General features: G+C 48.8%; 2 protein-coding genes across 2 annotated transcripts; one reads left to right on the top strand and one right to left on the bottom strand.

Annotated features, from left to right (window-relative positions):
• Positions 1 to 455: 455 nt before the first annotated feature.
• On the bottom strand, positions 456 to 14,532 carry FAIM (Fas apoptotic inhibitory molecule). Its single transcript, XM_061563473.1, has 7 exons — positions 13,987 to 14,532; positions 9,042 to 9,104; positions 7,928 to 8,063; positions 6,436 to 6,539; positions 5,850 to 5,974; positions 5,140 to 5,189; positions 456 to 2,919 (listed from the first exon to the last, which is right to left on the bottom strand). The coding sequence occupies exons 2-7, from the start codon at positions 9,083 to 9,085 to the stop codon at positions 2,767 to 2,769; spliced, it is 612 nt and encodes a 203-aa protein (XP_061419457.1). The 5' UTR covers positions 9,086 to 9,104; positions 13,987 to 14,532; the 3' UTR covers positions 456 to 2,766.
• Positions 14,533 to 14,756: 224 nt separating this feature from the next.
• CEP70 (centrosomal protein 70) lies at positions 14,757 to 23,929 on the top strand. Its single transcript, XM_061563472.1, has 9 exons — positions 14,757 to 15,592; positions 16,344 to 16,366; positions 17,530 to 17,629; positions 18,071 to 18,185; positions 18,960 to 19,269; positions 19,814 to 19,985; positions 20,583 to 20,695; positions 21,685 to 21,764; positions 22,091 to 23,929. The coding sequence occupies exons 1-7, from the start codon at positions 15,538 to 15,540 to the stop codon at positions 20,690 to 20,692; spliced, it is 885 nt and encodes a 294-aa protein (XP_061419456.1). The 5' UTR covers positions 14,757 to 15,537; the 3' UTR covers positions 20,693 to 20,695; positions 21,685 to 21,764; positions 22,091 to 23,929.
• Positions 23,930 to 24,259: the final 330 nt, after the last annotated feature.

Genomic DNA, 24,259 nt, shown 5'->3' with positions numbered 1-24,259 from the left:
CACCTGAGTCTGGGTTTTCTCATTCATGCGGAGTCAAACTATAATTTACAGCCAGCCCACTGCTGCATGAAGGGTGGCCGATGCTGGGAGTCTTTTGAATTTCCTTCACCAGGCTGGTTGGTCAGTGCAGGTTGAAGGGGATGATGGACAGCCCAGGACCAGTTCTGATATCACTTGCTGCTGATGTTTGCTGTGGCCAGGAAGGAAAGCTACAGATAAGAGGGATTCACACTCAAATTCCACACAGATGGATCAAATGATGTGCTGCCATCTCCTAGCCACCTCGCAACCAAAGCCTTTCCAAAACCTGGAATTCCAAGGCAGTGTCCAATCAAAGCACCAACCAGTCTCTTCATCGTCCACGATCAATCTACCACTGGATGAAGGCATCCTCAACCCATCTCTCAAAGCTTTCATCGTCTCTCCACCCGAATGATCACGCGGTCACGCCAGGCTGTGACGAGCATGGGCCCAGGCGGTTTATTGTGTCTTCCACTCTCACCGAACCCTCGGGGCGTGAGCTGCACGCGAGAAGAGAACCCCGATCCGCGTGGGCACGCGGTCGCAGCTCGCGGACAGCAGCCGGCGCCACTTTACTGTTGAAGCAACTCGGATGATCACAGATGCGAATCGACCCTCACAATCTGACCACGCTGCGAATCGTAAATCCGCAATTTGCATTAAGCACCCATGATCAGCACGAGTGATGTCGCCAACAGGAAGATTATGGACACGCAATCACATCAACCTAGAATCATACACAAAACACCGCACAAGAACCACGAAAGGAACACAATATCGGAGACTTAACGCATAACATGAGCCAGAGGCTTACAAGGTCAACAGCTTTTTTTTTGGCTAAGATCGTAATTGACTACGTGTGGAGCAAGGAAGCGATTTCCACAGGTGCCTTGCACTGAATTAACTCGGGTTCGTGAGGACCAATCGTTCATGCCTCCTTTGGACTCCTCGCTGCCAGTGTCATGGGTACTGTGAACACCAACACTGAAAAGTGACCCAATCGTGGAAAAGGGGCTTTGACAAAGAGCCATAGGTGGCACGGTTAAGGTCAGTGGGAGTAATATTAGTGGCTGGTAGCTTCTTGGTTAGGTTTGAGGGTAGTGATTGGTTGGCTAGCGTAGTTATGGTTTAGCGAGAGGTAGGGCAAGTACTAGCGGCTGGTTGGTTAGTTGATTCGGGGAAGTGTTAAGTCGGTATGGTGAGGGTTTAGAGGGAGGGTGAATACTATTGGCTGCTTGAATAGTCGGCTCGTATTATGATCAGTCAAATGACTAGTATGAGTGGCTGGTTGTTTAGTGGTGTTGGTTGGTTGGCGAGTTCGAGGGAGGGGATAGTGAGACTGGCTGGTGTAGTTTTTGGGGTTCGGATCAATGGAATGGCTTGTCGTACGAGTGGTTTCTTGACAGAGGTAGTGTTTGGTTGGCGAGTGTGGTTACGGTTTAGTCAGAGGGAGAGCTAGTACTAGTGGCTGGTTAGTTAAGGGTAGGGCTATCATTTGGTTGGTGAGTGTTCTGTATCCCAAACTGCATGCCCCTCCTCTCTATTGCAGTGTATGGCCTTTTCAGTTTTTGGCTGCTTTTCATTTCTCTGGTAGGATGCATAAAACACAATTAACGTTTTTTCACCCGCTTTACTTACACCCGAATTAAATGACAAACGAAGCGAATTGCACCCACGGTAGTTAACGCCAAAACGCCACTCGCATTCGCAGCACCCCCACGGTCGTCGCAGCATCGGAGCCCACTTGTGCGTTGCGGCCGTCGGGCACTCTCTATGTATGAGCAGCGGCCGGACGCGAGGCTTCAAGCAGGCAGCTCATCTTTCACATTCGTGGGATGTGGCGACTACTGCTCAATGAATTATCCGCCGGGCCTCACTCATTGCCCAGCAACGTCCATCTACAGAAGTGTTTCATAGCAGGCGCAGAGAAAATCTTGAAACAATGTGGACATAATTGCAAAATCTTGACACACACACACGACACAGATATTAGAACCAGGAACCACAATTACAATTGCGTGGGAGAATAAGGATCATGGTGTTGGTTCGCGGCAGCTGCCCTTGAGATGCTAATGGATGGGATCTTGAGCTGTGAACCGAAGTGTTGGTCACATGTTAACCTGCGGAGGTCACACGCAAACGTATTTTTTTCATAGCAATCCAGATGACGTTGTGTGCTGATGTCACCGGTAGTGGTGATTCTGTGGGGGGGGGGGGGGGGCGGGAGGTGGGCATGCCTTCCTAATAGCATTGCCTCCCGTATGCCCCCTGCAATGGAGTGGCATCGAGTGGATGGGAATTGAGTGGTCGGGCGTCACTGAAGTCGAGGTTGAAGAGGTGGTCATCACGTCCAGTGCTGTTGATGTCACCGCACCTCGCCCATCACCTTTTGCCAGATTCCACAGTCCACACCCGAGACCCCCGAGGTCTGCTCTTACAGTCTCATCCCACTCGTAGGGTTTTACTACCCCCGGACAATGAAGTGGCTCCCAACTTGGGGCTCCCCGTCTTACCGTGTCCTAGAATTTCCGGTGGCCACGAGTCGGCAGGGATTGCCGCACCCACAGCCTGTTCATTTAAGCAATGTATTCTCTCATAAAAATAATAGCAAATCTCATCTCTATTCAAATATGATAATAATTTTAAATCTCTGATGATCGTTGGTCACACGCAGCGAGTGCGCCCCGCCGCTCCGTCTGTCCGGCCGTGCTGAGGGTGCCGCCGGCGCCCGTGCAGGCACGGCCGTCACTCGAGCACCTCGGGCACTTCCACCCCGTTGAGGATGAGGCTGTGCACGATGCCCTCGCGCCGGCGCCCGCTGCTCACCGCCTTGATGCAGCACTCGTGCCGGTCCAGCAGCGTGAAGTGCGTCTCAGTGCCCTCCTCCACAAACTCGCCCTGCCACCGTTCGTTCAGCAGCAGAGAAAGGGCCACGTGGGTGGGTAAAACGCTGGTGGTGGTGGTGCAGCGGTTAGCACGATGCGCTATGCACCCGGCGACCCGAGTTCCATTCCCGTTCACGGCCATCAACATAAGTGATGATTCATGATCTGAATCGGTCCTGGGCCTTCCCTAAGTCGACTTAGCCTTAAATGAGTACTTGGTGCGATGCGAAAACATCAGCACTGGGGTGACAAAGGCGGCCGGACCTGGCGTTGGCCATACTACCCCCCTGTGTGCCGTGCCTGCCTTCAGAGGTGCCCGTCAACAGCACTTGCTCAAACAGTTTGGTAAAGCTATATGGGGGATCTTTGTCTTTGGTTGTGGCACATGCCTGTGATATCCAGTGCTTTGAACGTGAGGGGTTGGTAGTTCGCAAAAAATTGCTAAAACCCACTGGCGCTGCGAGGTGACCAGGAGGTGGTGGTACAGAAAATGTGTTGTGACCCTGTGTGTGTGTGGACCTTTGAGTGTTATCCCCACCATATAAGCGAGTTTTCCCTGGGTACTCTGGTTTCCTGCCACACGATAAACACACACCCATGGCCCCCTAGAAGTCACACCGGGTGTTGTCATTGTGCGGGGCCACGTTGTGGGCAGCAGAGGGCAGTGGTGGGCAGCAGAGGGCAGTGCAGTAAAATCTGTTGCACACTACGTTTCTGCTTCCACGCCTCTGCCTCCCCAGATTCACCACGGACCAGTGGCTGTAAAGTATGGTTAAATAACCCCCATGGTCTACATGGGTTGGGGAGGCCCTCATCCAGCAGCGCATTCACAAAGGTTCCATCGTACATGTGTGTCGTGTGGTGTTACAAGTACGGCATGGGTGTCGTGTAAAAGGCTGACTGCAAAATGCAAGTGACAAAACATTCCAATGCAAGCAGCGTTCCGCAACGAGAGTTGAAGCTCGGTAAGGCTTTCATGGTTGAATTACATTACAAGGACACATTTAAATTCCACATCATTAAAGCAAGCACGGAGAGGCTGGGTTTCAGGTCACAGCGTGGGCAGAAAAGGAAGGCTTGTGGCTCCATCCCAGCTGATCGAAGGTGAACAGATCATTAAATTAAGCGGCACATTAAACCGTAATTATGAACTACTTATTTTCAATCCCCTCCTGGATGAAGGCCGCCCCACTCCGTGTTGGCCATAGCGCTTATTTGACCGTACTTCACCGCGCTGGTCAGTGTGGGTTGAAGGGAGCTCAGGGTTGGTTCAGATAGCCGAGTGGCGGTGGTCCACGCCTGTAATCCAGTACTGGGGAGGCAGCGAGGATTGGTGGATAATATAAATGTTGTGAAACTTCCTTACCCATGGGCATCCAGGCAATAATGTGGACTCCACCTGTTCCTTCAATATGGGATAGAGTGTTTCCCCCTCCTATGCGTGGGCTTTCTCAGATTTCCTCTCGCATGTAAACTCATTAACTGACTGAACACATCTTATTTTATAGGGGATCACAGAGCTTGGGCAATTGTTGGCACCGGCTCACCGCCTCCCGTTTGTCAGCGGCTCCTCCGGGTGCCTCTAAGTCGGCCTCTGTCTTCGAGAGCGAGTGGATACCGTGCGGCTCTTTACAAGTTGAAAACAATCACATATCGCTCTCCACAGATGTTGACCATTGCTGGGAATCATGCGTAAGCCCCTGGGTTCACATCACCATGCAATGAAACACACTGTGCCACTTAAAAAGAAAAATGAAAATAAGGTCATTCATATAGCAGCAAGGACAGGCTCATTGAGTCTCAAGGCTCTCTTTCAAGGTTTCCCTTGTAAATAAATAAACTAATCACATCATCCATCTATACAGTGTAGGTTATAAATAAAAATAATCAATGTCCTTGTGCTTTCTGGCGAATAGTGCTGGCTCTCAGCATTTCAATCAGGCAACCTTACAACATGCTCATTTGCACATTTATGATTGTCAAGGAAACGCATCACATTATTCTTTCCGCACGTAATCGACTGGAGTTGTTTGTTTTGTACAACCCCATTGAAGGCTGTCTTTTGTACAACACCAATTGAAAGCTGTGTTTTCATATCAAAAAAGAGACCCTTTTATGAGCCCCAATAGAAGAGCTGTGGCGATGAATACGGGAACGTTGCGTACAGCCGACATTGGCGGGCACAGCTGAACGGCACGTACCGCTCCGCGGAGCAAGAGGCGGCAACACTCACCGCAGTCTCCATCTTGTCTCCATTGCACCAAATGTCCATGGTGTCCTTCTCTGTAGAATAGGGCACACGACGACAAAGATAACCCATATAGCCTCAACCAACTATGGCACACGAGGGGGTGGGTGGCCAGCACCACGCCCGGCCGCCTTTGTCTCCCCAGTGGTGATGTTTACACATGGCACCAGGTACTCATTTGCGGCTGAGTCGACCTAGGGGAGCCCCAGGACCAGTTCAGGTAATTGTCACTGATGTTGATGGCCGTGAGCGGGAATTGAACTTGGGTCGCCGGGTTCGTAGAGCAGCATGCTAACTGCTCCACTACCGCTCCCCCAAAAACAAGCACGCAGTAACACACGCAACATGAGCATACAAAGTCTGTAGTCGTGGCTACAGTCCTCACCTGCACCGATAAAGGGAGTCACATTATCCTGATACTCTGACCAGCCAAAATGACTCTCAATACAATTCTGGATCAACTTCAAGATTGCCCTGTTTTAAAGATCCTCCAATGACTAATGCTTGCCTACCTCTCCCCTCACCCTGCTCCCCTCCTCATTATCTCTGCTCCAGAAGACAAGGGTTCCTGTCAAAGCCGCCAGTCAACCATCACTCAGTAGGGGGTCGCTCATTCTCCTCTGCTGTCCCCATCCATCTATCCTTCCAACTTTTCGACTCCCTGCCCGCATTCAAGTCCATCCGTGGGGCCTCACCGAGCACCACGCGGATGTCCACCCCATCCAGCTGCAGCACCCACGTCTTGCTGGTCTTGGACCGGTTCTCGATGAACTTCTTGAGGCTCTTGCCGTTGATCTCAAGCGTGTACTCGTACGCAAACCTGCGACCCAGCCGGACACATGGGCATGCACGGGCCACGTCAGGTGCTCAAGTTGCTCCTCATCACAACTCCACACGCCGAGTTGAAAACCCGCAAAGGACCAGAGTGCACAGGGACAGTCACTGCTCAAGTGGCAGCACAGATGGATTTAGGTATCATTTCCCTTGGGACACGAAAGCAGAAAAGACCAAAACGCCTCTCACCCCCCCCTCCTCCACCCCTCCCGAACAACAACAGCCGCCATACGCCACGAAGTGAAGGTGACGTCACCGTATCGATTGTGCCAGGACTAGCTGCACGTTGACGCCATCATGTGAAGTCGATGGCTTTCTGCCAGGAGGTGTCATGGGAAAGGCCCTTTTTCCTCAAACTCTCCAACCCTCATGCCAGGATGCGGCGGGTGGGGAGCGGATGGGGGCTGGGGTCATGGGAAGGCAGCAGCAGCATCATCGATCACTCACCCACTCACGGCGTCAATGTTGATGGTGGCTTTGGTCTCGGTGGCGCCAACTGTGAAGGTCTCCTTGCCAACCAGCTTGAACATCCAGTCCCGGCGGATCAGCTCCTAAGTAAATGGTCCGCGTAAAGGGGCATGGGAGCGGTGGTACAATGGTTAGCATGCTGCGCGATGAACCCGAAGCCCCGAGTTCGAATCCCGGCCATGGTGAGTAACATCAAGTGGCAAGTAATATTAGAACCTGTCGTGCCCTCTAGCCCCTTCACCAATCTGCACTGACGAGTTTGGTGAAGTATGGTAAAAACAAACAAACAAACAGACAAACCCCATGACCGGCATGGTGTAGAGACCCCTTTGTCGATCAGAGATCCCCTGACGTAATTTGAAACGAGCAGGCCATTGTGTGCCAGTGTCATGACCCGAATTTTCCAAATATTATTCACTAATTACTCACTTGGAATAACGCACAGAGTAGCAATCATCAAACCCTTCTGGCAGACTAATTAATATCCGATTGCCGGCCAGGCGCTGAGTCATCTCATGTCCACAGGGACAGCTGCGACTGGGAATGTTCATTTAAAATGTTTGACAATGCGATGTTAATTGCTTATTGAATGCAAAGGGCGCTACATTAAAAACAAATCATCGTTGTTGGATTAACAATGAATAGAATGTTAATTTTACTTTACTAAATGGGCATGAGGTAGGTGCAGGTGGGTGTGTACATTGGGGTGTGCAGGGACACATGTTGATGTGTGGGCATGTGACAGAGGTCACAAACGGGTTTTGATTCCTTACCCGTACCCGGCCGCACCAGGGTCGCAAACGGGTACCCGTACCCTACCCGATGCCCGGCTACCCGTACCGGGCTGGGTATCGGGTAGGGTACGGGTATCAGGTACCCGATTGCGACCTCTGGGATGAAGCCATGTTGCAGGCACGGGTGGGTTGATTCTAGGAACTTGAATTGTGAGAAGAGACAAGACGTTGGGAAATGAGTGACAAACGGTTACTCACCAGTGACTCACGGCCTACCCGTACCCGGCCGCACCAGGGTCGCAAACGGGTACCCGTACCCAGCTGGGTACGGGTACCCGATTGGGTATCGGGTAGGGTACGGGTATCGGGTACCCGATTGCGACCTCTGGCATGTGAGCAGGCGTGCATGCGTGTGGGAGCGGTGGCGTAGTGGTTAGCACATCAGCGCAAATAACACAGCGAGCCGGGTTTGCTTCCCGGCCACGGCTAACATCAGCGATAAGCGATATCCGTACCTGTCTTTGGCATCCCCTAAGTAAACTAGGCCTTAAATGGATACCTGGTGTGGTATGTAAACATCAGCACTGGGGAGACAAAGTTCAGCTGGGGTGTGACACTGTCTATCTATGTGTGCTGCGCCGACCTTCATAGGTACTCAATTACAGCACTTGCCCCAACAGTCTGTTAAGGCTACAGGGGGGATCTTTGTCTGCGTGGCTAGGGCGTGCGGACCGCACCTTGCCGTCGACGTACACGACGCGCTTGCCCGACGTGGTGCCGTGCTCAAACTCGATCTTGTGCACTCCGTCGCTCAGCGCGACCTCCCACATGGCGACCAGGTCCGCCATGCGGTCCGCGTGAGCGTAGCGCGCCCTGCCCAGTGACCACAACCACACAGATTAGCGACTGATGGTCGCGGTTCAATACAGGACTAAGCAAAGTATTTGGTGATGCTGCAGCTGTGTTGGCAGTGGTGCACAAGCACAATGAACAAAACAAGTATACGCGTTCATCAATAACGAAACTTTAAGCCAGGAATTTAATCTTTATTGTCTATTTCAAATTATTGATCTTTTTTTTGCTGTAACTCCAATTATGTTTTGCTGCAATGTCAAGAGACTTAATGCAATTTGAAGTTGTAACTTTATACTGGAATTTATTCATAAAAAAACATTTTTGCCGATTTGATGCTAATAATGATGATGATAATTTAATAAAGGGATGATATTTGTATTTTGATTATGTTAATGACAAGCGGATGTAAATGCTGTTCATGTTATGTTGATGATGTATATAACATTCCCTTTGACCTGTCTATGTGCTCTGCGAATGTCCTCAAGTCATTTTGACTGATAAGAGAAGTGAGATTGAGCAAGCCATGTCGCTCGAAGGGACAATGACATATTCGAGAATAATTTCGGAACGGTAGCCAAGGAGAGGACGCCTGATGTAGAGACGGAGCAATGAGAGGAGCACGTGTGCAGGTGCCTGATGGATCGCTACATCGCAGGACTGTGGGAGAAGGCGATAACTCGGGAAGGCCTTCAAGTCAGAGACATCACTTTGTCAAGATAAGTTAGGCAGGCTTGGGCAGGACACTGCTGGAGAGGATGATGGCCAACGGTCGAGACTAACGATGATGGAGTGGCAGCCAACAGAGGATGCACGCACGAGAGGACGTCAAACTACGGAGATGGAGCAATGAAGCGGAATTGTTCAATTGCGAGATGGTAAGTGATGGCGATGCCTTCAGCCAAAAGTAGATTGATCATAGCTGATGATGATGCTGCCATAGTGATATTGATGATGGCGTTGATCATTGTATGCTGATGACGATGTCTGCTCACGCACCGCATATCCTCCTGAGTGATGGTGATTTCATCGCGTGACGCCATTGCCCCTCGTAGCTTCAACCTGGACAGAGAGGAGAAGCAGATTCAGGGTTACCCTGAACCCATCAACAAGCATCCATCGCCCATCTCCCGGGCATATTTCAGCGCGGTCAAAGACATGGAAGATATTTATGCACCCTGCATACCACATCCTCCATTCCTATTGTTATGGTTGTGCGATACGGCCAGCAAAGTTTTGAGGTCTTCAGCTTGAAGACCTAAAACCAGTTGCCGGCATGTTTGGGATCTATCCTTGAGTCTAAGCCAGTTTTGCAACAGACTTAAAACAGTGGTGGCCCAAAGATGAGTGTGGTGCATGGGTGGTGGACTAGGCTCAAAACAGTGTGCGATAACAAATGTGCAGATTTACTTACCGTGGCTACGATCAAGTCTTTAACATTTTATTTGACCTGTCTATGTTCCCTGCACATGTCCTCAAGTTAAAGACGTAATTTTTACTGTTAAGAGCAGTGGGATTGAGCAAGCCATGTCGCCGGAAGGGCCAATGAACATATTCGAGAATAATGTTGGAGCGGCAGCCAAGGAGATGGAACAGACCTGGTAGGCCCGTCCGATGTAGAGATGGAGCGGAGAGATGAGCTGGTGTGTGGATGCCTGATGGCACGTCTACCAGCGACTTGGAAAATATTCAGTGAGATTTTCAGCTTTGCCCATCACCCTACACCTCCATCTGCTCCACCCATGCTCTATCCACTCTATCTGTGCTCCACTTATGACCCAACCAGTTACCCAGTCACTGCCCCCACACTCCATTAATTCTCTGCTATTTCTAATGTGGATTTTCCGCGAGCATTCCTCCACAAGTGAGCCGCTATGCTTCTAAGCACAAAGCGCTCACAAAATTAAAATAATAATTTACAGTCCTTTTGTAAATCCACTGCTGGATAAAGGCTGGGCATGGGGTTGTAGGACCATGCTTCCACCACATTGATCATTGCAGGCTGGTAGAACGTTTGCATTATTATTGATAGGTATTTTTTTTACTATAAATAAAATCGTATAATAATCAACCTGAGCATAAAATTAGGTTCGCTAACATTGGCCCAAAAAATAAAAACTAGTCAAGCAAGAGTGCTGGTACAGATGAGACAGCAGACAATGGTATGAGAAAGCACAAAAAAGCAAGACAATACAAAATGTGACAGCACAACCGAAGCAGACAGTACAGGCTACGTAGTCAGGATACAAGCTTTCGTGACTGCCGGAATCCATACTCTTTGGTTCTTTCGGTAAAGTCACGTAGGTATAAAATAAAATAAATCACGATGTTTCGATCGCAACACAAGCGGTCGTCCTCAGGCGGAAAAAATATAATCCAGCAGTGGAACTGCTGGACCAGCTAATAATAATTCATTTTTGAATTGAATCGTGACCCAATATCATGACAATTCATGGAATCACAGGTGAGGTGAATAATGAGATCGCGAGCATACTACCGGAAAGGCCTGTAACACACGAGTCGTAACCCGGGGAGGCCACTTCGCCCAAATGAAACATCGCAGTGGTGAGGATGCCTGCTGACGGTTGCGTAAGCTCGCATTACTGGCTACGTTGCGTTTAATTGCAAGTGTTTATCCAATGCGTTTATGACGAGGACAACCAATACCAGAAAATTATAAGCGCAACAGGCGCATATCGCATACATTGTTATGCCGCTGTGCAAAAGTCATGAAATACGTGACACATGAGGATGCCTTGAATTCGCCAACTCGCCCAAATAACTTTTTTTAGAGCATTAATTTCAATGAAACACGTTTCCTTTGGATAAAAAGAAAATGTGTGACTCTTAAGTTTGGTTGGATATTTTTTCGGAGAGTATTCAATGTGCATAACAGATAATCCAATTCTATTAAGCTTCTCTTATCTGTGGTCCTATTACCCAAGACGTCCATTATCCACGGCTCCAATTCATCTGTGACGAAATCCTATTATCACAAAGAGATTTTTTTCCTCCGATACGAATTTGTGGACAGGAAGAGGTAACACAGCAGTGGTGAAAAAAAATTAACACTCTCACAGTATTTGCCTTTACCCTAAATCACATGCACTGATTATTGTGGTGAGATTTGGTCAAATGTCCTCAAAGGGTGACATTGTATGTGGAGGCCTTTAGTAGCAGTGGATTGACAAAGGGCTGTACATTCTTGTTAACTGTAAATCTGTAATTATGAAATGACTCAGACATGGCCTCTGGGGGAGGCACTAAATTCGTCCTAATGTCCACAACTTTACGTGGATAAGAGGAGTCACTTGGGAGTGGTGGTAACCTCGTCCTATAATTATCCGTGTGTATTGAGCTTTTTTCGCACCGTACGTAGCCAACCGTGCTAATCGGATAACTGTGCAGCTATCAGTTCTCATGAGAGCGAAAACGATTAACAAATAGCGTCCCCCCCTTTTCATTTAAATGTGGAAATTTTCTCGGTACGGCATTTAATTGTAAACGCATGTAAAGCAGACAGGGGTCCTTGCCAATAATATCCGGATATTCACTAGCATTTGTTGAAGCAAGCCTTCGTCTTCATAATAAAGGCTTTTGGGTTAGATCGCGTATGTATAAATGAGTACATACTCTTAGGTTTTTTCGGTAAAGTCACGTAGGTAAAAAAAATAATAGAAATAAAATAATAAATCACGTTTCGGAGGCAACACAAGTCTCCGTCATCAGGTGGGACCGTCACAGCTAAATTTACTGTATCAAGTGATTATTATTTCTATTATTTTTATTATTTATTTTTATTTTTTACCTACGTGACTTTACCGAAAAAACCTAAGATTATGAATCCTTGCAGTCACGAAAGCTTCAAATCTAGTATAAATGAGTCTTAACCCTCCACCACCCAGTAATGTTTGTCACGTAAACAACGCGCCAATTAGTTACTACTTCAGCCCACAGGTGTGTTGGAGAGTAAACAATAACATTTACACACCGGTGCGCTGAAGTTGTAACTAAATTGTCGCGTTGTTTACGTGACAAACCTTACTGGCTGTGTCCGGTGGTGGAGGGTTAGGACACATTTATACTTGGGCAATCTCACCCAAAAAAACCTTTATTATGATTAATATTGGTCGCGAAAGCCAACGTGTTACGCCATACTCTGCTGATGCAACACTGCACGTCAAACCCAGTCCAGAGTTTGCTGGCGTTGAACAAAAAAAATCACTCCCAGAAGACCACGTAGCCCATGGGATGTGTAAAATAATGTTTAAATTTAATGTGGAGTGGAGGCCCAGCTATGGGAAGTAGGCGGATTTGTCTGCTCATTTATTTTGTCATTATCCAGGAAGGCATTAGCCCGGATTAACAAGCAGTGAGGAAGGCTCGCTTGTATACCACTGTCACCGGGTAAACACTGCGCAGATCAAGGGTATGATGTTGTGGGACACGGGGCTAAACGTGGTGGACACAGCAGAGCCTCACCATTCTGGCGAATTGCCCGATGATGCTGGATTGCAATTACCAGCGAAACGTCGTACTCAAATAGTAAATGTTGTGGCTTCAACACACCGGTGGGCTAAAGCAGTGAACTATTTGTCTTTTGTCAACGTGACACTTTTTTACTGATTGGCCGTGTCGGGTGGTGGAGGGTTACGACACATTTATAAATAACGCGATCTAAACCCAAAAACGTTGATTATGAATAACATTGGTCGCGAAAGCCTACGTGTTAAGTTGTACAGGCTGCCCACTACTGCCCACTGGTGCACTTTTAGAGTGGAGCAACACTCAAGGACACTGCGTACATATGCACAAGGAACCTTGGAACCTAACACACACAACTGTGTACATAAGGCTTGGCTCATGTGCTTCTATTAACCTAATTGGCGGTACTGCATCAGGCTTATATAACTGTACCCCAGATATTTAGAGCACAGCGTTAACCCTAGTTATGGTATACGATGTGGGTCCGGTGTGAAAACTATGAAAACTGACTGGACATCTGTGAAAAAGAGCTTCATAGGACATCGGATTCCTCCAAGTAAAATTATTATCGCTTGACCCTGCTCACTGACTCGAGCAAACAGCGTGGGCTCTCAGGGACACTGTATATGGGTTATGATTAGGGTTATGGGGGTTTCAAGGATATGGTTAGGGGGTTCTCTAGGTAAGGAGGAGGGGGGGCTCTGGTTTGGGATTTCTGGATTAGAGAAAGGAGGTCCCTGGAGTAAGTCTGGGTTTAGCTGCATTTAGGGGGTCTTCATGTGAGGGCTTTAAGGGTACCTGGGTTTTGGTAAAGGGATGTCTGTTAAGTGATGTTTGGGTTAATGAGTTCGGAAGACGATACGAATCAATGCTCCTCGGGGGGTCTCGAGGTTCGGGGTTAGAGTCACCGCAATAGTTCAAGTTCATGTATTAGGTGTAGCCCTGTGAGCCATTCGGCTCTTGAATCGGGTGCAACCGCAACAAACAAAAAACAAAAACATGAACAAGAAAACATCTTAAAGTGACTATGTGACTATGTGCAAACAGAAAATCCAAGAAAAGACAGCAAAATATTGCAGAAAAAGCACCGTACACCAACGCTGTGTGCACAAATCCCAGTGGGATGCAAGTCAAACAACAACAACAACCACAAGACAACTTAGATTAAAGCCATCATTCTAACTCCGTACTACAACAAACATGGCCAAACCCAAAAAACTTTTCGAAATCACCAAAATAAAGCCATGAAAGCAATGCAACAGTGATCATTGAAACTTACGGAATTTTCACAATAAACGACATAAACAACATGTATCACCAAATCCCTGCAAGCCATATCTGTCTGCATGAGCCACTCTACAACAGCAGCAGGAGCATCAGTCGGAGTATCAACATTTAGTGGTTATGATGAGGGCCTAGGGGGTTCATTTTCTCTCCAGATGAGTGACGGTGCGAGCACCTGGGATGCACGCCGGGGTCTCAGTCCCCGGGGCCAGGTCCCCCGTCAGGATCTCAGCTCCTGCTTCGCGTCGTGCTCTGGTTCTGTTCCGAGGACGAGCTCCGAGTCCTGAACTCTCTCTCTCTCGTGCTGTTCTTGTCCAGATGATCAGTCTTGGTCCCAGGCTACGGTCTCAAACCTCGGCTCCGGCTCTCGGGTCCTACGCTAGGTTCTAGGGTCAAGGTCCCTGGTCCCTGTCCTGGTCTTGGTTGGTCCCTGGACCCCAGGTCCTGCTCTGAAATGTCAGGTGGGTGGCCCAGGCTGTAAGCTCTTGCTTTCACGTAATTCTAAACGTGTACTTATGCCGGATATTAAAACGCTGTTAATGAGCGCAGGGCCCTTCCCAAACAAAACAAAAACACGTCAAGCGGTCAGCAACACGCAGCTTTGTGAATTTAGCAAAGGCTAAAGGCTGCTGCTGCTGCCTCTGGCCGTGTGCTCCTGCACCAGAATCGGTTTTTATGAAAACGTCGGAGCAGGAGGAGGAGGAGGGGCTCGCCCGCTCCTCGTCTCGCGCGCGTTGCCATGGTTGCAGAAACCTCGCGCCACGTCCCCATTGGTCGCGCACGCCCCACGTGATGATCCCCGCCGTGCCCGATAGCGCCCGCGATTGGTCGGCTCGCCTCGCCCGCTACGCGATATGCAAATGAGCGCGCGACGTGGACCGGAAACAGTTTCGCGCGCGCTCGCGTCGCCGTCGCGACAGCCGTTGCCCGTCGTTGCTAGGCAACGGTTGTTGCTAGGCGATGTCGTTTTCTTTATGGACCGTCGTTTTTTAGCCCGGGACCCCGTTTGTTGCTAAGGTTCCTTTGATGCCGCAGATTGTTGATCGCGCGACTGTCGGTGCTCTCCGAGGGTGTTACACGTTTGCGTTAACGCCTCGGGACATTGTGAAAGGCGCCTAATAAGTGTGTTTTTTTATTGTTCCAAGGGGATGGTTGTTGGATGGAACTTCGTTGCTAGGCACCGCCGTTGTGAAAAATGCTCAGTTAGGTAACTTCTACGATTGTCCGAAGCAGTTACTATGGTTACCCGTTGCTAGGTTACGACGGTGCGTTGCTGCGGTGATGTGTCGCTAGGCGTGTGCGCTGCGAGAGGGGGAGGGGCGTAGCGAGGCGCGACTCCCATTGGTCGACGCGCGGGGCGCGAGGCATTTGAACGCGACGCTTCCGCTTCCGGTGTGAGCGACTGCGAGAAACCGACTCCCTGCAACTACATCAACAACAAACAACTACTAACAACAACTACTAACAACAGCAACGACAACAACAACAACAGCTACAACTACAATAGTTACTAGAGCTGCTACACTACTATCACAGCTACTAATAACATGCCAGAAACCGCAATACGGGCAAACAGCGTTCAGCTGCGACATTTGGAGTCGTTACTCGGACAGCGCGAACCACCAACAGCTGTGGACACAACAACAGCTGTGGACACAACAACAGCTGTGGACACAACAACAGCTGTGGACACAACAACAACAGCAGCAGCAGCTACAGCGCTGTCATGAGCGCCTCCCCTCCCACGGTGGCGGAGCGTGGCCGGCAGAGACTCCGAGCCGGTAACGATCCCTCACCCGTTTACTCAGTAGCCCGGACGGTGACGCGTTTCTCGTTACCATCAACCAGTTACCCCTAACCTGTTATACCCCCCCATCTACCCGTTACCCGTTTCTCTACCCTTTTGGGGCCGTCCATAAATGACGTCACGCGATTTTGGACGATTTTTGACCCCCCCCCCACCCCCCCGTCGTCACTCGACGTCACAAAAAGTCAGACCCCCCCTCAAATATGACGTCACAAAGCTCTTCCCCCCCCAAAAAATATATAAAACATGCTTCAAATCGCTTTAAACTATTGTCATTGTAGTGCGTATTTAATGTGGCGCTGCACTCTGATGTTGTAGGAGAAAACATGTATTAAAAAGTATATTTAATTAACTAGAACGTGTTGTCTATATTTATTTAAAGTTGCGCATTTTGATGTGACGTCACATTTCTCACCCCCCCCCCCCTCGTCGCACATCGTTACAAATGTCTGACCCCCCCCCCCCAGGTGCGTGACGTCATTTATGGACGGCCACTTATCCAACTTATAATCCGTTACATTATACCATAACCCCTTTCCAGACCCCAAATCCTTCATCCACCCAGAACTTCACCCGTTACCCGACCCCTAACCAGAACCAAAAACCTGACCTGTACCTGACCTCTAGAACTGCCCTGACGTGACACCGGACTACTGATGGGACTTTGCCACTGTGAGCCCTGAGCCGCACTGAACTCCACTGAGCTCCTTTTCATTGTTTTGCAGATGCCTGCGCTGGAGGAGAGGAGGTACAGCGACGGACACATCGATGCATACGTGACACCACAGACACGGCAGTGATGCTCGGGGTTTAATTTTAAAACAACACACAGATATTTGTAAAAAGCACACAGCCTCTGTGCATCACGCAACAATCTTTAGCAATTTCTGAATACGTATAATGAGGTCCTTATGTCTGAGGTCACCATCAAAATAAATGTCTGCAAACGTAAACGATGACACAAATGCATCATAACTCATATTGTCTATCCACTGTGCATCAGCTTTCCTTGGGGCCATTCGACAACGCGAATGGTTGCCCTGCCACTGTGCGAGAGATGTGGATTCTTTCAAATAGATTCCTCGTCACACGGCATGATGCTGATAGCACAGTAGTGATAACATTGAGGGAAAGTGGATTTTACCTCTCGGAGGGTTGGTTAACTCGTTGTGGTGATTAACCCAGTGCTCTGACGAGTGAGCAATGCTTGGCCAGTGTGTGCTCAGAGGCTGTGTACTGTGGGTACTGTGTGTGGGAGCCCTAACCCTGGCCAGGACATCTCTGTTAAATAGTGGTGGCCAATACACCAATCACTGATCCATTTTAGTACTGGTAGGAACCTCCTGGTTACACCAGCCCACAGGGGATTATTGTGTCCGTCCATCGTGCAGGCAGGGGCTGGGTGGGGAGGGAGGGGCTGGGTGGGGAGGGGCTCGGTGGGGAGGGGCTGGTCACCCCGTGGTGCCCTTATAAAACTCAACGTTTAACCTACTCACGCCGGCTTGTGCCCACCCTCACAGTCGGTCATATTTGCGGAATACACCACGCCGCCATTGACCCTGGCCATTGACCGAGCAACCCAATGTTCCTACCAGCTCCCTCCGCAAGAATGTGTTGGATCTCAACCCGAAAGCTGTGACCAACAATTACTCGGATTTAACCCAGTAATATACGGTGCTACAGGCGTTAAGTATTGGCAGGTGTTATTTGTTTCAATGGTACGTGTGGTTTTGTAGTCTGGGATTTGTATTTGCTCTTAGCGAGAACTAAAAAATGTTCGTACACTTATGTTCGTGTTTTGATATTTCCTGAGATCCACGAGAACATATTTAGCGATCCACCCGTGGATCTGAATCCTCGTATTGGCCACCAATGCTGTGATAGGTCCTGCTCACGCTGCGCCCTTTCCAGGTGGAGGAGGAGTGGGAGGAGGTCAACCGGTTACTGCGAGGACAGGGACTTGGCACCGTGCGTGTGTGGGGCTCCCGGCGACACGCCAACAGTGCCGGGGGTGAGACGGCATGCATGGAGCGGTGGTGTTGGTGGGCAATGCCGAGTGATGTGGGTGGTGTGTGTACGTTATGGTGTTTGCACGACTAATGCCTTATATTACGTGTGTGTTACATGTGCCGTGTAGGGTGTGCCGTATGTGTTGTTTGCTGCATGTACTGTGTAGTGTGATGTGTGTTATATCTTCTGTGTGTGCTGATTGAGGTCTATGTTCTGTGTGTGCATTATGTACTGCGTTGTGGTATGTTATGTGTGTACATGTGTACTGTGGTGCTGTGTGAGTATTTTATATTGTGTGCCGTGGATACGTTTGTGTGTGCACACGTACAGTTGAGTACTGGTCTTGTGCCGTGCCAGCCTTCATAGGTGCTAACTTACAGCACTTGCCCCAAAAGTTCTTTAAGGTTACGTGGGGATTTTTTTGTTTTTTTCTTTGTATCAGATGACGTTGTGCTGGATGCGTGTGAGCTGCGGCGCACGCTGCAGACGTTGCTTCGTGATGCCGAGCGCCGGCAACACCTGATCCAGGACTTGGTCCTCACCAACAACCGCCTCACGTGAGCGCACTGCACCAGAAGCACCCACGTCTCGCACGCGGCTCAAAGACTGAGGCTTTGACGAGATCGCCTTCAACACCATCTCTATACTCCACGGACTCTCCCGCTCACCTCTCTCCTGTCCTGCGAAGACTCTTAATCTTGCCTTTTCTCAATTCTCCACCTTACAAATATAACCGTGTCCTCTACAGCCTCCCCAATTTTTCACCTCCACGCTACGAATGACCTGGAACGCTGACAGGCTTCTCAATACCCAGACGCCTCCATTGGATTTGAATCTAGCACCAAATACAAGATCTCCGTAACTGTCTTCAAGGTCCTCCATGGAATTTCCTACCCTACCACCCCTTCTAATTTTTAATTCAGGTCTTTTTTGTGTTCTCACTGTTCTTGCAACCGAGGTCTTTCAAACCCCCCAGTCAACTTTTGCTCTATGGAAGGTCAATACTTCTCTGATTGTGCCCCTGCTGTCTGGAATATCCTTCAAACGAGGCAGACAATTACAATATTCATTGATTCTTGAATCGAATCACCACCTTAAATTTTGTCAACTTATCCAATCACTGGGAAGGGTTGGGGGGGGGAATGAATTGTTACAAGCTTTGTGTTGGTGCTCTAGAATGGGTGTCCAATTTGTGCGTGTGTGTGGTGTGTGTACACGCCGCGTGGCGTTTGTGTCTACGCGCCGCGTGGTGTGTGTGTGTGTGTACGCGCTGTGTGGTGTCTGTGTTGTGCATGGCGTACACGTTGTGCACGTACCGCCGATGCTGCCAGTGCAGACCTGCGTGCACAGCAGGCGCGGGTGCAGAGTGCGGAGGAGCGGCTGCGGAAGCTCGAGCGAGCACAGGAGAGAGGCAGAAGCAGTAAACTGGGCAGCCCACAGGGGCCGTCGATAAAGGAGCACACACAAAACCGGCGCCCGCGGGTCCTGGAGGGGGGGAGCAACCCTCGGGGGGGCAGCTCCTCCCCGCACGAGAGGAAGGGCACCGCCGTGACTCACGGCGCCGCACGGAGACGGAATGAGGGAGAAGGGGAGCATCCAGCAGTGAACGGCTGGGAAGACAAGGCCCTGACAGGAGCGCAGGTACGTTCCGCTGGTGGCAGCAGCCACCTCCGGGTAGCGTCGCACTGGGAGATGATGCACCGGGAGGCGTCACAACAGAGGTGCTCTTACAGATTCTGCCTTCTGGTTGTGGTTTTGTATTAGCTAGTGATTGCATTGCTATGCATGTGGTTGTGGTTAAAGTTGTGACGATGGTAATGATTGTGGTGTGATTGTAACTGTGGTAGTGATTGCATTGTTGTAGGTGTGGTCATGATTGGGTTGGTGTTGTGGTAGAGATTGTACTGCGGTTGTATTGTGGTTGTATTTGTGGCTATGTATTTATTGTGGTTTTCGAAAACCCACAAAAATGTGCGCTGTGTGTAAAGAGGGCTTTTAGCATTATACAGGAAATCACCAGTTCGGTAGTACTGCTTTGTGGTCACTTTGTCTCCGATCATCATAAATGGCTTTGCTTGCATTTACAGTATTTGAGTTGTGGTAGCTGTCGTACTGATTGTATGCGGCGGTTGTAGTTGTGGCTGTTGCAGCGTTTGCTCTGTGGCTGCGTTTGTGGGCAAAGCAGGGCCCTGCGTGGGGAGCGTCGCGTGCGGTGCTGGCGGGGCTGGTGAGCGCCGTGCAGCGGCTCTTTGAAGTTCGCTCCCTGGGTGGGGTGTACCCGCACCTGCACACCATGTACATGCGTCTTGGCGAGATGAACAACGCCGTGCGCACGCTCAAGCAGCTGCTGTCCCTCGGTACGCAAGCGGCACGGAAGGGGCCGCCATGGCCAGGAGACAGAGATAGAAAGAGAGAGATTCTGACAGCACAGAGTTAAACTCAAGACAATTTGTCAATGTGGATTGATGTAGTGTCTCAATGGTGGCCAATTGCTCTCAAGCACTGTGATCCATTACGGTGGATCTCAACGGGCTCCGTGATCCACCAGAAAGCTACGATCAACAGTTACCTGTATTTAACCCTGTCCTATACTCCACTATAGAGACAAACTACCAGCGCCATCCATTGGTAAAGTATTTTTTGTAAGCTATTCTTAGTTGGGGATTTTTTTTCCATCAGCCATAGGAAGAATTGTTCAGTGCTTATGTTCGTGTTTCTTCTTTTTCTACTGAGATCCACAAGAAAATCTTTTACAATCCATCTGTGGATCGCAATCCCACTGAGTGGCTCTAACAGGTCATATCGATGAGCTTTCTTAAGCTTGACATTGGTCACGCGGAGAATTGGTAGACCTTGCCGAGGCCCCAGAGGTGTTGAACCACATCCGCATGTGCCCCCGCCTGCACGTTACAGTCGATGTCGTGAGTGCTGTGATGCGTGTTTGTGACGTGTAGACGAGGCGGCGCCTGTAGGAGCGGTGGTGGACGCTGTCGGCCGGCTGTGCGTCATGCCGGGCAAGCTGACAGTGCAGCCAGCGGTCTTCTCAGACCTCACCGGGGAGTAACTGGTGCGTTAACCTCTCGCCTCGTTACACAGCACACATCGGGCGGTCAGTCGCCTTCTTAAAACTTCTGTCGCTACGACCATGGTTATTGGCCAAATGAACTTTACTGATGGGTGATTTCTTCACACATTTTGAGAACTCAGTCTACCAGACTCAGCCATGCTGTGTACACAACCACACTTTTCTTTTGCTTTGGAATTCCCTCCCGTTGTCTCTTTTCACAAGTCTTATAACTTTGGTCATTTCAAGAAACATCTTGTACTCTTATCTATTCAACTTTCAGATACCTCTCGCAGTACTACATTAACACATTCCCGTCTGTAAGAGAGCCCCTGCAGTGGCAGGAGTGACTGAGAGCACTAAACAGTGTACTTGCCTAGGTCGAAGATATTCCCCTTTAATACCTGAGTAGTGCTACTAAGACGCTTGTAAGGGTGAAAACGTATTATTTGGGTGACATTTTAAAGTGGTAGGCCTAATAGCTGTGGGCCGTATGAAACGAAGCCCACTGGGCTGTAGGTTCCCACAGCTCCCTCAGAGAAAGACTCCTTTGACCAAGTCACCCGAAATGCGCACGATCTCTTCAGATCTGGGAATCTAAGTGAGTGCTGAGCCGGAACACTGCTTGGGTCGGCGAGCGCCGTGCAGAACACAGCCCGCTGTGTGCTGCTGCAGGGCTGTGTGGTGGGCAGCAGAGGGTGGCGGAGCACATTACATTATTTTATTGTACTGTACTGCCACATCTATGCTCCCTGCCTTCACCAATCCGCATTGACTCGCACGGTGAAGTGTGGCCGAATAACTCCCTCACGACTCGGACTCGCCTAGGTGTGGCACGGCCCTTAACGACCAGTGGATTAACAAGATGGCTGTTATATATACAGTACTTCCTTGAGTGTAAGAATCGATACATCGTTATATGGCCGTAGGGCCTCGGTGTGCGATCGCTGAAGTAGAAGTTATTGTGGAGGTGTGTGTTTGTGCATTTGCAGCACAAGAGCCTGGCTTGAACTGTACGAGGAATTTTTCCCAGCATTCCAGCAGCTGGTGCAACAGCTCAAAGATACTCTGGGTATGGCTGCCAGCGTGTCTTCCTGTCTCTCGCATCTCTAGTACCAGTTTGGAAAGACCGGCACTACCGACCGGCTTGGAGAACAGTTGGCTGAAAGTTTGTATTCTATCTCTCATGTCTTTAAAATAATGTGACGGTGTGACGAAGTGGCATATTAAATCGTGATGGTGTAAATGGGATGGTATAACACGATGGTGTAACGTGATGTGAGATTGTAATCGTGATGGTACAATGGGATTGTGTAATGAGATGGCAGCATCCAGCCGGGAGGAACAGTTTCCTTGTGCCGCCGGATGGTCGGAACCAAATCTCTGCCGCCTCCACAGGGATCGACAGCCTGGACGCCATTTTGCCGACCGTTCAACGGTTAAAGGCGGAGTCGAGGGGCCGGCCTTCACGGTGACCACCACAGCCAGCGGCACAGCGCGGTGACCCAACAGCGTGATCTGGTGACCCAACAACCAGACGTGGTGACCCAGCCGCATGACCCAATAGCCCAGAAACCTCACACCCGGTGACCACTGAGCATGATCAGCAGTATTACCCAACGGCCTGGCAACCTCACTCGGTGACCCAGCAGCTTGGCCTGGCGACCCAGGATAAATAACCGAATGACTCAGGAACGTGGCCTAGTGACCCAGAAACCAGTTACTATCAAGCAGGATGAAGCACCACTTCATGAGCCATTTCTGGCTCTTCGTATCCCTGAGCACCGATAAGCGAGCAGGCTGTGCGTGCGTTATCAGGTTGTAGTGCATGACAGGGCAGTTTAAAATAGAATTGTGTAAAGGCTAATAGAAAAAATAAGTTAGCCTCACTGCTTGTAAGTGTGATTTTTTTGATAATCAGTCTTCCATGCTAATAATTTGTCTGTAATTGTTTAAAGCAGGAAAATTAGTTTGGACTAGTTTCTGCCTTTGTATCAGGCCTGTTTAACATATGCTGCTGTATTCCAGATAGTATTGGTAAAAACCATCCACTTAAGCTATTGGGCCTGTTTGGTGCAAAACTGCAACATTGTAAAAATCATAATGCATTGTTGCAAACATTAAATTGGGCATTTGGTTAAATATTGCTGGAAAACATTATGCCTGAAGGGCGGACACTGATAAACTCAAACATATTTTATGTAGGGAAATGGACATTGGTCCATTAATTTGTTTTATTTTAAAGCCTTCAAAACTATATTATGAACTGTTTATTTTAGAGCTGGGCTATTTGTTTACAACATTTATTGATTACCGATTATCAGATCAATTGGTCGACTCATTGGATAACACGAAAATAGTTGGGGGGAAAAAAATCTCACCTTTGTTACCACGTGTGCCACTGGATGTGAGGTGATGGGCAGGGCTTGGTAATGCAATCATCAGCTGTGCATAGCTTGGATGAGATTCTTGCCTTCCGGATTTTTGGGCAGTCGCTATTTTTAAAAGAGCCTTCGTCGTCGACCATGACAAAACTAGTCGCTTCTAAATTTTAGTTGATTAGTGAACTTAATTGATTAATTGTCCTAGCTCCGGTTTAGTTTTAAATGCTGCAACTGTAGAGATTGGTCGTGAGGGAGTTTAGGTGATGGGTTGTCTTGACACTAGCCATTCTCATGTTGGCGACGAGTGTGTTAAGGGAATTAGGCTGGTGTGATGAGCAGCATACCGCTGGGACACCCTGGGAGGAGCCTGGCATGATACGTTTTAATACACTGGAGTGAAAGGATATAATAAAGTCTTCTGTGACATGCGGCAATAATGCAACACCCTGGCGAGGCATATAAACATATCTCCACGGACAATTTAACCGTGTTGTGTTTGTTGCTCTGACAAAAGGAAGCTTGAAATATTTGTTAGTACATCTTGCGTGTCATTTTTATTGTTAGAATAATGTAAATAAGCAACGTATGGGAATATCATTTGAGACGTGAGATGTAAATGTTTTGCTTGTGTATGAAGGTGTCATTTAATTTATTTATCCAGGAAAAGTCTTATCGATTGTTAAGATACTCTTTCAAGAGGATCTGTTTTGGAATGTTTGTAAAATTTCACTTTAAGGGATGGTTTGCACGTGGGAGGAAACCATCAGTTTGTCAACACAGAAAGGCAATTTACAGTCGAATGTATGCACAAGTAGAGTTATATTCTTGGTTCTTTCGGTAAAGTCACGTAGAAGGGAAATAATAAAAGAATAAAAATATAAAACAATACAATTCTCACGACGTTTCGACTGCAACACAAGCAATCATCTGCAAGAAAAAAAATTCTTGCTGTGGATTTCACACCTGATAATGATTGCTTGTGTTGCAGTCGAAACGTGATAATTGTATTGTTTAATATTTTTATTATATTGTTTTTTCCCTTCTACGTGACTTTACCGAAAGAACCAAGAATATGAATCCCTGCAGTCACGAAAGCTTTAAATCGAAAAATACAAGTAGAGTCACGAACCTACTTGCTCTACTGCCATGGTTTGGAGAGTATGAGAGTTTCACAAAAACAGTT

The sequence above is a fragment of the Lethenteron reissneri genome, chromosome 31, assembly GCF_015708825.2.
Source record: "Lethenteron reissneri isolate LAM-NWPU_2019-01 chromosome 31, ASM1570882v1, whole genome shotgun sequence".
In the NCBI taxonomy this organism is placed as follows: Eukaryota; Metazoa; Chordata; class Hyperoartia; order Petromyzontiformes; family Petromyzontidae; genus Lethenteron; species Lethenteron reissneri.
Note: the sequence above shows the minus strand (reverse complement) of the source record. Positions and strands in the feature narration are given on the sequence as shown.

What these genes read in the sequence shown, in the direction of transcription:
- CEP70 (XM_061563472.1), top strand. Translation starts at nt 15,538, where the DNA reads ATGAGCGCCTCCCCTCCCACGGTGGCGGAGCGTGGCCGGCAGAGACTC. An exon ending in CCGGCAGAGACTCCGAGCCG is followed by an intron (nt 15,593 to 16,343) that starts GTAACGATCCCT and finishes ATTGTTTTGCAG; the next exon opens with ATGCCTGCGCTGGAGGAGAG. An exon ending in AGGCCCTGACAGGAGCGCAG is followed by an intron (nt 19,270 to 19,813) that starts GTACGTTCCGCT and finishes TGGGCAAAGCAG; the next exon opens with GGCCCTGCGTGGGGAGCGTC.
- FAIM (XM_061563473.1), bottom strand. Translation starts at nt 9,085, where the DNA reads ATGGCGTCACGCGATGAAATCACCATCACTCAGGAGGATATGCG. An exon ending in TCGTGTACGTCGACGGCAAG is followed by an intron (nt 6,540 to 7,927) that starts GTGCGGTCCGCA and finishes CCATTTACTTAG; the next exon opens with GAGCTGATCCGCCGGGACTG. An exon ending in AACATTGACGCCGTGAGTGG is followed by an intron (nt 5,975 to 6,435) that starts GTGAGTGATCGA and finishes GCTGGGTCGCAG; the next exon opens with GTTTGCGTACGAGTACACGC.